General features: G+C 28.3%; 1 protein-coding gene across 1 annotated transcript in view; it reads right to left on the bottom strand.

The window, feature by feature from the left end:
* Positions 1-16,369, bottom strand: part of LOC107439579 (ATP-dependent RNA helicase abstrakt) — a gene marked incomplete at its 5' end in the record, with an annotated part of 30,277 nt that extends 13,908 nt beyond the window's left edge. Inside the window, 9 exon segments of the mRNA XM_071180442.1 lie at positions 18-53; positions 733-869; positions 4,392-4,545; positions 8,223-8,314; positions 8,989-9,106; positions 11,030-11,090; positions 14,128-14,202; positions 15,321-15,483; positions 16,271-16,369. Of these exon segments, the coding sequence (XP_071036543.1) occupies positions 18-53; positions 733-869; positions 4,392-4,545; positions 8,223-8,314; positions 8,989-9,106; positions 11,030-11,090; positions 14,128-14,202; positions 15,321-15,483; positions 16,271-16,369 (935 nt within the window).
* Positions 16,370-16,445: the final 76 nt, after the last annotated feature.

Here is a 16,445-nt window from a genome sequence, read left to right as displayed (position 1 = left end):
TGATTTGGTAAGCATTGAGTCTTCCTGGAGTAGCCACCATAATATGAACACCCCTGAAAATATATTAAAGCTCCATAAACTTATTTGAACACTTAAATAAAACAATGTTACATTTGGTGGAAATAAAAATGCATTCAGATTTTTCACAAAGCCTCGGATGGTTCATTAGAGACTTGCATATCAGAACACTACTGCAATCACAAGCTGAAAATTCCTGCAGCGAATTTTAATAATCACTTTTTGATACAATTTATTTAAGCATACATCATCATAAATATAAGTTATTTTTTCATTGTTTCGGTAGTTGGCACCATGTATTTGTACATGGTATTTAGAATCCTAATATTTAAATACAATGTTATTGCACCATGGAAAATTCCAAAACTTCTTACAGTTTAAATTTTATTTTGCTTTAAGCTTTTTTTTTTCCAACTTGGTGATTTTTTAAGAAAAACTAAAAAGAAAACATTTTCTGTTTAAAATTCTTAAGACCTCTAATAATTCAAGAAATAGAAATAATATCTGAAAATTAATACTAAATAAATATTGAAAGGCTAAATAAATTAAATTAATTAACTGGGCCCAAATAATTTACCTCAGTTACAGAGGCAATAGTGATATCTACCATTTCTGCATGTTGTATTAATTTACGAGATTGTAAAAAACAACAGATACTATCATTTGAGTCTTTTTTTTAAAAAAATCAATTAAAATGAATTATTCAACAGTTACCGTTTTATAACATCAAGTTGATCCCTTACTGATACACCTCCAATACATAAGCAGCATCGTAAGTCAGGATATCCAGCGTTAGAGAAGCATTGTCCAAAATAACGAAGAATCTCGTATGTCTGTTTGGCTAATTCCCTCTAAAACATAGATATTTCATAAGATGAAAATAGTTTATTTAAAATGAATAATATACTGTTTAGGTATTAAGTTACAAATATGATTAAAATATTTTCCAGATACAGATATTTTATAATCAAGGTTGGATATGAAATGTGAAAGTTGAGGCCCTTACTATACCAAATTATTGAGCATTTAGCTATATTCAGAAATATTAAAACTTGATAAACTTCAGTTTTAATTAAACTTGTTTTAGAAAAACTTGTTAATCTTGCTTTAGAAGCAAAAATGAAATTTCAAATTTTTTCAAAAGCACTTACATTAAACATTAGCGTTTGATTAATTTTTTATGTCAACAAAAACTTGCATAAAATCTTAAATGTTAAGTAGTTCTAAGAAAAACATACAAAATTTAAACAGCAAACATACAAATTTTGAAAATCAAATTTAACAGAGTAAGAATTTTCCATTCTTATTAAATTTATTACATATTTGCCAACCAAGACCCCTTAAAAATACGTAAAATTTTTAATGAGCATACAGAAAGAATGCATTTGAAAATATCTTATAATTTTTTAGAAAATTAAAAAAATCAATTGCACATTCATAAACTTTAGAGGTCCCTAAAAAATTTAGGCTACAGACCTAGTAGCCACCCCTTAATCCAGCTTATTAATAATAGAATTATTCTTTTGCAGATCAAAGGTTTAAATGGTAAAAATTAAGAAAATATGCTAAAACTTAAGTCTTTTTCTCACATAAAATTCCATTACCATCATTATAATAAAGCACTTTTTTTACCATGATAATACAAATTAACAAAAAGAAAATCATATTTAAACAAATAGCATCATATACATCACATTCTTTTATAATTCTGTTTATAAATAATTATATTCACATTGTTATTGAATTGAATCTAAAACTAAAGGTATACTCTGGTGAGACAGCTCCAGGTATACTCTGCCATTCTTAATTTTCTTGACCATGGGCTCTGGCTTGGCCAACCTTGCCTGATCCAAAGATATAGCCATGGGCTTGGAGTATGGGAGGGTGAAGTGCTACTCCTCATTCACTGGGAGTCATTAATTGAATTAATCACATCAAAAATTTAAGAGAAGCACACAAATTCCTTTCATGTAATTCGTAATCAAATAATACCTCAATATAAATGAAAATCTTTGGAGCAAACAATTATTTAAATGACATTTACAAGATTCTAGAGTTTGAAAGAATTCAAATATTTTAAAAGGGAAATTTTGTTTACTTCTAGAATACTTTGGAAGGGTTTGTTGCTAACTTCTGCAATACACCTAAATTTGAAGCTTGGCTACCATAAAGAAAATTGTTAGAATTAACCCTAAAGTAAAAACAAAAAGTAATAATGAAAGAGAGAACATTCTAGAAAGTTCTTTGCTGAATAATTAAGCGGGAGTTTCGAGTTTCCTTTCTACACTTATTACTTCGATGTTCTACTGACGTTTGAAAGTTACCAGACAGCCACATTGTTAACAAATAATTATTAGTATACAACCAGTATTCCAAAATAATTTTAATCAACTGTTTTTTAACTTTAATATTTTTGAGATCAATAAATTAGAATTTATTTCAAAACTTAGTACTCATTAAAAATAATACTTCAGTTATATTTAATCCACTCACTCTGCTATTTTCCCATCTAAAGGGAAACAAGAATTTGCTATTCATACTGTTTTCGAAAGTCATCTAATTAAATTTCAATTTGCAGTTCAATTTTAACTCGCAAATCGGACTATAAGAATAGCAAAGATAAAATTTTAAAATCACATGAACTAACAAGTCATAAATTTCGATGCCTGATACATACAGGGGTGATTGTGAGCCCAACTTAAAAATCCTAAAAATTTTTTGATTAAAATTATTAATGACGCATTTCAAAAAATTTATGTCTTTAGAAATTTAAATCATTGATATTTTCAAAACATGAAATCTAAATAAATTATGTATAGCATAATTTAAATGAATAATTATGTATAAGTTTACTTTTATCTCTAATCACATTTATTCTACCAAAAATAATATTTACAAATGAAAGAAATGCCAAGTATAAATTCTAGATTATATAAGTTAGATTTCTAAAGACATATCTAGATTATATAAATTATATAAGAATTTTTATACATAAATGTGATCGATGATTTCAGGAAGCTTTCAGCTTGCGGATAGCAAAAAATCTGGGACTTTTTCCAGAACACAATTATCTATGTACATAAATCACTTAATCCTGAATTCCATTGCATGATTCATTAATCACTTTAATGCAAAACATGATGCATGATCCACTAATAATTTTCATGAAAATAGCGATGAGTGTTTTGTTAATCATTATAAAGCAAATCCCGATTTGTGATTCGGTAAGCATTGAATTTAAAATAGCTATGTACGATTCATAAATTATTTTGAGGTGACTTTCGAATGGTAATTCTTACATTTCACTTATTCGAGTCGCTTGGTGTAATTCTTAAATACTTCAAATAAGATTCAAATTGTGTGATATGTAAACTACTTGAGTATTGTGATGTACGATTTGGAACTGACTTAAATGCGTATCATGTTTTACAATTTGAAAATCACTTCAATCTAAATTGTGATGTGTGGTTGAGAAATCACTTTAATATAAATCACGATGTATGATTTAAAAAGCACCTTTACACGAATCACGATGAGTATTTGGCAAATCACTTCAATGTGATATTTGAAACGCAATTCATAAATCACTTCAATATGAATCCTAATGTGTGATTTGTTAATCAATTTCATGCTAATTGAGATTTGCAGAACATTTTATATGAATCACTATGTTGATTCCCAATTCAAGATATCTGAAGAACAATATTTCACTTATTAGCTGTAAAAACAAAATAGAAAAATCTGAATATTAATGCATTAAGGATAACAATATTAGCCTGTCGTAATAATAAAGTTGATGTGATGAAGAAATTTCAAATTGAATGAAACACTGCATATCGAGCGAGAAGTACAACCACAAAAACAAAAATTTTTTTTGCTAGGAATCCCAGCTTTCTAAACATCAGAGAGGTGAGTGATAATCTGGCGTGTAAATTGAACTAGATAAAATTTAAGTATTTTCCTATCCCCTTTTCACTTTCAAGCATTAAAAATTGCAACCATCAGAAATTATCATATTTTTGGTAAGGAAAAGGAAAAATTATCAGAATTTCGCAAACTTCTCCTTTTTTCCTGTATTGAAGTTTTTTTTCAATTTTACCATTCTAGCAACAAAACAAAAGAAACTCCATTGGTGAATAACTTGGGTTCTGAGTTCAATCCTGTCAGCTGCCTGAACAACTGGTGTGTTTACTTAGCAAGGGCACAAGTTAAAACTCATTACTGAGAGTCCTCTCATGGGTCAGAGGCACTAGCTGTAAACATCATCTGTAATAATGATGCAGCCAAGGCTGTTAAAACATAGAGCCCCGAAAAAAGTGATTAGCAATGGTTGGGTGGTGTAAAAGTTCCTTTAAGAGTGAATTAAAACTTACAGACGGGCAAATGATGAGACCATAAGGACCTTCCTCCTGTGTGAATGGCAGGCATTTCTCTTGTTCCATAGCAAACATAACAATAGGTAAAACAAACACAAGGGTCTTTCCTGAACCAGTAAAAGCAATACCAATCATATCTCGACCTGATAAACTGAATTAAAAATAATTTAGAAAAATCATCTAAATTTGCAAAATACATTCATAATAAGAAAGGTTAGGATGTTGATGATAAATAAAATTTATTTATTTATTATTATTATTTTTGGTTCTTCATTTATAAGGCAATATTAAAGTGTTTTTAAACCATTATTTTTTTCACATTTTAGAATTACATCCCTTTTTGTTATTTTTTTATTATCTTTGAATAAGATTTATCACTAAGCACTTTTTTCTTGCAAATTAATTTTCTTCTTTATACAGTCAGTATAAATTTTAGATTGAATCTTGTTATTTTAAATATACTCCAATAACAAGTGATGATGTTGAACATATTTTATCAAGATATAAAGCATTTATTTTTGGCCAATGATCTATCTCTGAATTTAAAGATTTTTAAAAAAATTGATAATACAATGCAATAGGGATCTTTTTGAAGATTGTGTCGCTAAAAATTATTTTATTAAATGTATAAATCCAACATAATATTTAATTCTAAAAAAAAAACTGAATTTTAAATTTTTTTAAAGCATTAGTCTTTTAAGATTATTTTTTACGGTTCGTAGAGGATCGTTTTCTTTCTATCCGTGTCTAAAGGTTATTTTAAAAAAGAATTTTAAGGTCATCAACGTTCTTTTTTTCAATACCAAAACAAATATCTTACTTTTCAAAGATTTTTGAATAATCACATATCTTTTAGATAACACTAGCTAACATTTCACTAACTAAGAATAAATACAATTACAAAAAAAACAAATGCAAAATTAAATAAATCCAACAGCACGGAATTATATATATATATGTATAATGTTTAGAAACAAGACTTGAAATAATTACAAATGTTCTACGAGCATCATTAAAAATATACCAACAAGTTTTGCTAGTTGAATTATTAAAATTTTTTTAGTGATGAAAAATTTTATTTAGCTAATTAATATTACATTTACAACATTTCGTTTTTCTCAAGGCTAATACAGGGTGTTTGAAAATTAAGAGAACGATCAAACGTCTCGAGATGTCAATAATATGTTTTCCAAAATATCAAATATAAATATTTTTCTCCATTTAAAACAGTTTTTACCTTATCTTAATTTTGCAAGAAAATTACAATCTGTAAACAGGGTGCATAGCCAGATTCTTACAACAAAAAATAAGCACCTTTTAAGTACTCAAAAAATATTTTTAATCACTTTCTTAAAAATAAATCATAATTAGGATCTGTGCAATANAAAGCAAGGGTGATTGGCATCAAGTCAAGAATAAAATTCATGATGCATAAAAACATTGGATTTGAATTTTGCATAAGGCCTATTTTAAACTAGGTATACAACCTCTGAATAAACAAAGATTCGGGCAGAGGACGGGTGAGGGGGATGTTCTATATAATACTGTGACATCAATTAGATATTTAAAAACATCTCTGCCGGGAGATTTTTTATTTAATATTTAAAGTGTCTGAAGCATTTAGACAGTGAAACTTAACTTGTTCTTAAATATAATTTTGACCACTTTTCTATTAAAGAAAATTAATCAATTATTGGATGTTGCAGCGCAATTATAATTTTAATTTATTACCGGTCAACCATTTTAAAATGAAACAGTTGCCAACTTTCACCGATTCTTACTAACAATTTTGGTCACTTTAACTGTTTTAATTAACCACTCACACTTAAATAATTTTTTTTCAGTAGCATCGATCATACGCACTCGACAGGGTCACATGAATACGAATCGCAACGAGTAGTTTTCAAATCGCGTATAAATACGAAAATCGATGTTTGATATTACAAAATGCGTGAATACGAATAGCGACATTAGATTTTAAAATTGTAGAAAAACTAATCACGACATTGGGGTTTAAAAACGCTTAAGCAAAAATCGCGATATTGATTTTCAAATTGCTTTAATGGGAATTGCGAGTACAATTTTTGAATCACCCAAAAACGAATTGAAACACAAAACTTTTAAATCAGTTTAATACGAAGATCGATATTAAAATTGCCTGAATAAGAATAGAGATTTTGTCAGAATCTGGAGCAGTTCCCAATATTTAAAATTCCTAAAATCAGCCGAACATACATAAAATCCTAAAATCAAACAGTACGTGTCATCATCTGAAAGGAGGGAAAGTCGTTCTCTCACACTTACGCGCGTCATAAGTTAAGCACAGAAATGCTAGAAATAGGTCTGTATTCCTGAGTTTTCGATACCTTTCAAGGTAATTTTGAATTTTTCAAGGATTTATTATCATTTTCAAGTACTTCTAGGGGCCCTTGAAAATCAAAATGAAATTCAAGTACTTTTCAAGGTTTTTTCCAAGGCCGCGGGAACCCTGCAATAACAAGTGTTGATGTTGAACATATTTTATCAAGATATAAAGCATTTGTTTTTGGCCAATGGTCTATCTCTGAATTTAAAGATTTTTGAAAAAATTTCGTTTTTCTCAAGGCTAATACAGGGTGTTTGAAAATTAAGAGAACGATCAAATGTCTTGAGATGTCAATAATATGTTTTCCAAAATATCAAATATAAATATTTTTCTCCATTTAAAATGGTTTTTACCTTATCTTAATTTTGCAAGAAAATTACAATCTGTGAACAGGGTGCATAGCCAGATTTTTTCAACAAAAAATAAGCACCTTTTTAGTATTTAAAAAATATTTTTAATCACTTTCCTAAAAAATAAATCATAATTAGGATCTGTGCAATAATAATTTTTCCCATCATTCAAAGTCCTTAACTTATGAACATAAAAACAATTTGAAAAACATTTTCATGAACTTTACATAATCATGATAAAATAACTGGTTTCTGATAAATATTGCAGAGAAAATTGTGCATTTTTCGTAATTTAGAACAACAATCGACACCGCAAAGAAAAAATCTCTTTTTTAAAAGATAGAAAACTAAGCACTTCTTACAAAACCCAAATAAAAAAAAAAAGCTCCTTTCAGGGCTGTTAACAAAGGTAAAAAAAAAATAAGCATATTTAAGCACTTCTCAAAAACGATACGCACCCTGGTAAACAAATATGTAACGACCTTAAGTTGAATAAAGATGCTTTTTTTCTGGAAAATCAGAAATCCAACCAACACCTTGCAGCCTCCCCGCAGATAGTGAGATTGCACGTTGGTAACATTAGATACATCTTTTAAAAATATTTCATGAGCTTAATTTCAGATTTGCCAATAATGTACTGTATTTCATGTGCACTTATTTACTTAATTTTAATTTATTTTTATTATGGCTAGTATATTTAACACATTATAGGATACAATTTCTTTGTTGCCCTTTTGGTAATAAAGATATTTTTCATATATTTTTTTGTCTATTTATAAGTGTAATAAAAAGGCCTTAATTCATAAAGTTTTCTTTTTTTTTTTTTTGGTGTNATAAAGTTTTTTTTTTTTTTTTTGGTGTTGTGTAAACAAAGTAAGTAGAATAAAGACAATTTTTTTATCCCATGCATATTTCATGATATTTAACTCGTTTTGTACTTTTGGGACGCCCTGTATACCTTGCTCCAAATAGGTTTTAAAATTTAAATACAGTTATCCTGATAACTAAAATGTAATGATGATTTTAGTTTTTTCCTTTTATTTCTGGGTATCAAGTATCTGGAATTATTTTTTTAACTTAATCACATATATCTAATCTTGTTAAAGATCTTACACTGCTGGTAATCCTTGCATCTGTATAGGAGTAGGTTTAGTAATTCCTTTTTTCTTTAAACCATGGAGGATACATTTAGGGAACTTCATTTCCTAAAAATAAATAAGGAAAAAAAAATTCAGAAATTAAATATCAAATATTTTTAATGTGAACAAGAAAATTAAAGAAAATAGTATGGTCAGTTTTAGTTTCTTCCATTTTTTATAAATTGTTCCAATATCCTTTTCAGGATGAAATACCACTCCTGCTTATTGCAGTTTCAAAACAAGTTCTAAAAATATTTGTGACAGCAAAATTTGAATGTAAAAGTTTTCAACTTCCCATTATCACAAAGGATACTTTTCTTTTTATGTTTTGTTAAACTAATAATTTAAGATTAAAAGAATAAATTAAGTTAAAGCTTCTTAACTGAAAATTTGAATTAAAACAAGGTTGTTAGAAAAAAAGCTTGGAAAAAAATTAATAAGTACAATTCTATGTGCATGCAAATGCATTTAAGTTTGCTCAAAAATATTTCAGAAAATATTTTTAAATTTATAACTTTCATTCATTACGAAGTACTTTATTTACTTTAGGGAAATAATTAAAAATTTCAATCATTCTTTCTTGCTGAGTTTTGCAGCATTAATATAAAACAGACATTTCAAACCTGTCTTAAAATTAAATCAAAAGAATTAAGTTTTTTTTAAAATTTAAGATCAAAAAGTTGAAAACAAAATTTAACAATAAAATATTAAAAAGCAAATTCAGAAAAAATATGACTAACTTTGAATGTTTTGATTGGTGGAACAATGTTATCCCCTTCGACAAGTATCCGATACTTCCGACGCACTCGCTCGTGCCTCTTTTCTGACAAAGCTAATATGTAGCGTGGGGGTCTCCACCTAACATCAATAAGTTTATACATAAGTAATTTTTATAATCTTATGATAAAACTATAATGCCATTAAGAGGCTCCTCCTTGATTTGCACCAAATTACTTTTTCTTTCTTCTTGATAAATAGACCAAATTGCTTAACACGAAACATACCATAAACGGTCAAATGACCGTTTAAGAACTTTTGCATAAAAAATGCTCGTATCTTATCGTTTTTGCACATTTGACTGTTTCTAACAATCATATACAGTTAATATTCTATTATTATTTATTTATTTATTTTGTATTTTGTTTGTTTCGGATAATACTTGTCATATATCTATTTCTTCCACAACCGGTCATTTGACAGGGAGAACAATTTATTACTTTATAACGTTATCGGATCAGAAATTACGATGCAATACGTTTTCAACGTATTGTATTTGATTAGTTGCACATTTCTGCAAAGACTGTTGCGTAGTTATTTTAATCAGAAGAACTGTGAATTCAAATTTCAAGAAAGTACCTAAAATTATAGATTGGTATTTTTGTGCGAGAAAAAATGACAAAGAATAAATGTTTTGGTAAGTAGCTTACATTTTATTTTGATAGCTTTACTTCATTTTTAACTAACTGTTAGTTTTTTGACAGAAAAATGTCGTAACAATCGAGACAGCACAAGTACTTCGAAGAAAGAATATTAATTATAAAAATTATAATTCTCATAATTATAAGAAAAATTATAAGAATTATAGAAATAATAATAATTGGAAGAAATATGTTTGCAGAAAATATACAATGGAAACACCCTGTATCTGTAAAATATGCGTAGAGCAATGAATTAAAAATTCTTATTCTTTGTGTTTGTAATACATAAAATTTGGCAATATACAATTTTGTTTAATTATAATAAAGTTTTCTTAGTTTATTTCCTTCCTAGCATCCATATTTCATACATCCAATTAGGAAATATTAGGTCAGGTTATGTGACTGAGTATGGTAGAAATAGATATATATTAAGTGCTGGTATGTTTAGTGTTAAAGTATTAGAGTAGTCTTCAAAGTACTATTAAGAAATAACATCAAAATTTAAGAAAAGTTTTGAAAGTATGAAGAATTTACATCGAAGTATTCAATTCAAAGATTTCAAAATGTTTTATTGCATTAACACAGATTTAGTTCCCAATTCTGTTGTGATTCAAATCTGAACATTACGATCAATTACCATAGCAACTACATCAACAAATTTGTTTTACAAATTCCTATTGAAATAAAATTTACATCAAAGTATTCAATTTAAAGATTTCAAAATGTTTTATTGCATTAACACAGATTTAGTTCCCAATTCTGTTGTGATTCAAATCTGAACATTACGATCAATTACCATAGCAACTACATCAACAAATTTGTTTTACAAATTCCTATTGAATCTTCGCTTACAATAAAAAATCATTAAATGTTCATCACTAAAAAGATTATTCAGTAATAGTGTAAAAAGTCAATCGCAACTTTTCAATCAAGTGTTACAAAAAGACAAATTTATTTGGGGAAACAATTTGTTTCAGAAATCAAAATTTCAGAAACAAATTGCTTCAGACAGTTAAAAATTTAAATAAGAAGGATTTTTCACTAAAAAAAAGAGAAAAAAAAGAGGAAAGAAACAAAGATACAATATTCCTTGTAATTATAAATTTTATAACAAAGTAATTTAAAGGAATTCATTAACCAATAAAAAATGAGAAATAATTACGTGTGTTAAAAAAGCAATCTAAATTATTATTATTCAAGTTATTAAACACTATATAAAACAATACTTAGATTTAAACCAATTTGTTTAATAAAATAATTAAGTCCTATGTAAATCAAATCTAAAACAAATCATGCAGAAAACTGCAACATAAAACAATTAAAATACTAAAAGAAAATCAATAATAGTGAATAATAGACGAACCCAGTTTTAATTGGATCTTCATATTGAATGCCTTTAGCAAGTTCAGCCACACCCATCAATGCTAAAAGGAAATTAAACTAATTTCAACAAAATCTAGAATGAAATATTTTCTGTTACAATATATTTTGTAACAGCCTTTTGATAAACATCAGAAAGATAGGATTATTAGGTTATAACAAGATTAACTATTTGAACTATTGTTTGTTTTTCCTTAGCATTCTTTCAATGGTTGTCAGTCAATCATTGAAAAATCCCTCCAGACAAAATTTAATAGTTTGGTGCATCATAAATGTTAATTAATGTAATCTAAAAGCTGAAAATGAATGTTCCTTTATTGCAACTTCAGAGTTGATCTGATTTTATTAATTCAGTGTTGCCACTCAAAACCCTCCCAAAAATAATCCCTGTACATATTACGCACAATATAAAGAGGAAACAACAATCACTATGCTCTTGTGTGAGCTATATATATATATATACATATATATTATATTAGTTTTAATTGTTGGAAAACTTAGAGACGAAAAAAGGTACAGCTGAACATACTTAAATAATGCTATAAGTAAATGAAATAGTTTAGTTAATTTAAAATAACATCCTTAAATATCTCATAGATAACACTTAGAGTGGCCACCATTTTTTTAAGACAAAATTAAGAAACAAAATTCCATGTATTTACCCAGCTTGTTAAGAATGTATCAAAATTGCCTGTTATTTTAGGTGAATTTTAAATTCCCTGTATTCTCCAGGTTTTCCCTGTGGAGTGGCAACTCAGTAATTACATTCGATTATTTAGAAATGAGCTCTAGACATTAGGTTCGTAATAAAATAAAATACATAAATTGAAATAGTTATGTTTCCATAACTTCTATATTCTGTATTTCAAAATTCTGAATTAACCCCTTAACTTGTGCGTTCGAGTTAATTCGAGCGCGATTAATAACAGGCCAAACTGTGCACACTCGAGATAAATCGAGCGGCAATGTATTTTATGCAGCTATAATTTTTCATACTCGAATATAATCGAGAATTGAAAATAAAAATAAACAATTTTTAACATAAAATTTGCCTTTTTACATTTAAATAAAGGGATTTTGTCTTTGGCCACTTTTTTTTTCTTCAAAAGATCTGTGCGTTAAGAGGTTAATGTTTTAAAAAACATGTATTATTAGAAAGTTAAAATAATGTAGGTACTAATGTATTCTCACAAAAATTCGAGACACTAATTCTCAATAAAATTGAAACTACTGTTATAACAAGATACAATATAAAAAATTATTAGAATCACAATTCAAAGAAACAGGAAAATTATTTAAAAAATATTTTATTTTTAACCTGAGAGTTTAATCACATACAGTTTCAAATAAAACTTTTAACATATAACACATTTTAACTGGGAACTTAACTACAACACATTTTAACTGGGCTGGGATAGCCTGATCGGTAGGGTGCTGGGCCCATGTCCAAGAGTTCAAGGGTTCGAACCCCGCTGGCCAAAGATTCCCCAAGTAGTAAATGACGTTAAATCTGTCGAGTAGCAGTCAATCAAATCAATACTTCTGGGGGTACTGAATTGGAGGTTAATCGTTCTCTGATTCAGGTCAAAATTATGATCTGTGGATGAATGAATGGGCTCACCCTATAAAAGCATACCTGTCAACATTGGAGAAATAAAATAACTGAGATTTTACTAAAATTTTTTAAGCTGCGAGTAAAGTTTTGATACATCAGGCATAATAATGTAAGTCAAAATAAAAAATTGGAAAAAATAAGCACTTACATTTAGCGAAGAAAAAAATATGTATATAAATATTTTTTGAACCATTATTTATAATTACTTAAACTATTTTATTTCATAACTGTTGTTGTGAACAGCCCTCCCAATTCCTACTAAGGTTCAACTAAGAATCCTGTAATTTCGAACCCAATCCAGAAGACAAGGGAACTCCCGGATCAAGTATCAGAAGAAATTTGCCCTTGTGGAGGACTTTCTGATGGAACTTACCCGCATTTGAGTTATATGGAGAGGAAAACCACGAAAATCAGCCACAGTTAGCCTGGCAGCAAAGGGGACTATCCCGAGATACGTCTAGAGCCACTCTGATTTAAACCCACTTAACCTGATTGGAAGACGAACACTATCCCCTGAATCATCATAGCTAGCCTTAAACTATTAACCTCAACATGCTGCAATAAGGGCATTAGCACCATCTGTTGAGGAATAAAAGTATTTTTGTCATCAGTGGATATTTTATCACCAAATTTTTTTAAAAATTTCTTCAACAAATATGGAGAAATTTGAGAATATACAGGTAAACAGGAAATAGTTGCAAAATACAGGAGTCCTCGTTAAAAAACAGGAGACATGGCAGGTATGTAAAAGGGTGTGACGTTTGGGTGTGGCACAAGTTGAATTCTTGGCCATAGGTAGCACTACTGGAAAACAAGAACAATCGCACCTTTCTGCCTTAACAGGCATACGTCAACAACACATTTTAACTGAGGAAATAAACTTGTTTAATTTATTTATAAAACTGTTTTGTTTATTTTTAGCAAGGATAAATAAGAACAGTGAAGATTGTCTTGATTTTAATTTCTTTTATTTAGCCCTGTTTCTGTTGCTGTCTTTTTGACAACAGAATCCTGTACCATCTAGAAAACAGGCAAAAAGGTACAATACTTTGCTGGTGATTATTTTGAAGGAAAGTGATACAGTTTTACTACTATAATCATTAAAAATGTTTTCCAAGTACATTGCCGATACTTTATTTACAGCCCTGTACCATGGTTTATTCATAGAAGACTGCAAGGGATTTTAAAAATTCTCTAGAACGTGAGGAGATTTCACAGTACATGCTTACAAATTTATCCTTCCAAATAAATAAAAAATAATAAAAAAAGTTTGAGAAGAAATTGCAAACATTTTATTTTCTTTAACAGAATTGCAAGAATAATTTTCCACTATTTTAATTCAATAAAAATATGCAGATTATATTTATAATAAAAATTCAATATAAACACACCTCAGGTGCGAAGACATGCCTGCGAAAAGAATTAAGAAAAAGAGTTGAAATAATAAAAAAGGAGCTGTATTTTACCTCTTTTCTCGGCAACACTTTCTAAGATTTTTTCCTCCTCTTTCAGCTGTTTCTCAAGAGCACTCTCTTTACGAGCTGCAAAATAAGATAATTAGACTCATATTCATAGCTGCAAACATGGATAGGAAAAAATCCAGTAGATTTTATAAAATAACACATTTCATAATAATTATTGCATAATTTACTAAATATTTTACACATAGGGAATTTTAGGGCTTTCTCTAGTCATATATATAGAAAAACTACAATATTCCCCAGTTATGATTGACATTAAACATACTAGAAATGTTATGTATTATGTTTACTCATAATTTTGAATATTAATAGGCATTTAATTCATCAAAAATAATTAAAAATATATTTTTAATTAATTTAAAAAAGAAAGTTCTGAATAATAATAAACTGAACATTTTAGAACAAAAGTAGTTTTGAACTAATTTGTATAAATGAGGTTCACTTCCTTATGTATTAGTAATACATTATTTAAATATTATAGCAAGTAAACAATGTGTACAAAAATTCTATTTCAATATGGATTTTTTTAGAAATTAGACTTAATTTTAGGTAATTAATATGTACAAAAACAAGGAGAATTTAAATTAAACCAGTAGACTAGGAGAAACAGAAAAAATCCAGTAGTCTACTGGAAAATCCAGTAGAGTTGGAAGATATGCATATTCTTAATACTCCAAGCTGTCTTAATGGTATGCAGGGTAAAGAAATATTTTAAGTCCTTATAGCACGTCATAGTCTTTAAAATGTAACTAAAAACTTCACATACATAGAATAAAGTATTTTTAATCTGTGCAATAATTTCAACAAATTTAAACACCTTTTAACTACACAAAACCCAAAAAATTCAATGCAAATAAAAACTTCATTGGAACACAAAAAACTAGATTTGGGTTGCCTTTTTAAGTTTGTCTGGTGATAAACAATTGAAATTATAGTTATTTGCATGATAATCAATCACTATTTTTAGAAAGAAAAACAAAATGCACACTTCATACAATAGAACATATTTATTTAAAAAAATATATAAGGCAATTTTGTTTATTCTTAATTTTTTTAAAATAGAATTTATAAAAAGTAATATTCGCGAGCCCCCCCCCCCCCCCCCCCNCCCCCCCCCCTGGCACTGCAACATGTAAAGATGGTACTGATAATAATTACAAAGCAAACAACATCTTTACCTTCTGCTTTCTTCTTTAGCTCATTATGCTGATCAAGTAGACTGACATTATACTTTCTTCCAAAATCGTCATCCAATTCATCACTATCGCCTTCACTACTTGATTTGACTTTAAACTTTTCTTTTTCTTGCAATATAGTTCCTAAACGACCCAACTTTACAAGCTGCAAACAATTATTATTTGATGGTTTAAATTATTTCAATAATTTAAGAATAAAAAATGGCAACCAAATTTAAGGAGTATAACATGAATTTCTATGACTGTACATAATTCTCTCCAGTGTTTCATAAGTCTATGTAAGGATGCAAAACCTGCAGTCTGTCAACTGTTGATGTAAGGTCTGCAGAAAATTCTGAGCACAATGAAAAATTTAAAAAAAAAAATACAAAAAAAAAAAATTGACAATTCTGAATTGCGCATTTGAGTTAACACTTTTTTGTCAGGAAAAGTCAATGGCAAAAACTCTGTGCCGCTCAAAAACAAGTCATATTAAAAACCAGTTTTTGATTTTAAAAACAACAACAACAAAAAACAACCCTGCTAACAGAACACCTGAATGTAGGTTCTTTACAGATGTTACCTCTCCAAGGACAGCCTTATGAATTAAGATTCCCGATACTTAGGTAAAAATAGGTGATTTATTCAGCTGGATTCATTAAATTGATAATAAAATATGGAGCATAGTCTAAATATAAAATGGTTGTTCTGCCACTTTTACATTTGTGTTCAGAACAAAACCTTGATATTTTTTATCTATATTTTAAAGATTTCACACATTTTTTTTTATTAGTGTCATTCAAAACTGTTCAGGGATCATGTCACATTCTTCTTTGGGGACAAGTTTTGGCCCACAGGTTGTGCATCCCTCTACTAAAACTTATATTGAAATTAAAACTAAATGAGTTGCTTGTTTTCGTCTGGATGACAGAATCCAGCACCAAAAGTCTTACCTTTTCCTTTTTTCTTTCTTTCAGGGGAATATATGGCTCATAATTATCATCATCACTGGAGTCACTTTTTTCCTTCTCTTTGTCATCAGGACAATATCTCTAATAAAAATAAGTGCAAAACATCTTACTAAAGGCTGTTAATAACAATGTTTTTTTGAAAAATATTTTATAGAGT

Source organism: Parasteatoda tepidariorum, chromosome 4 (assembly GCF_043381705.1).
Source record: "Parasteatoda tepidariorum isolate YZ-2023 chromosome 4, CAS_Ptep_4.0, whole genome shotgun sequence".
NCBI classification, from domain to species: Eukaryota; Metazoa; Arthropoda; class Arachnida; order Araneae; family Theridiidae; genus Parasteatoda; species Parasteatoda tepidariorum.
Note: the sequence above shows the minus strand (reverse complement) of the source record. Positions and strands in the feature narration are given on the sequence as shown.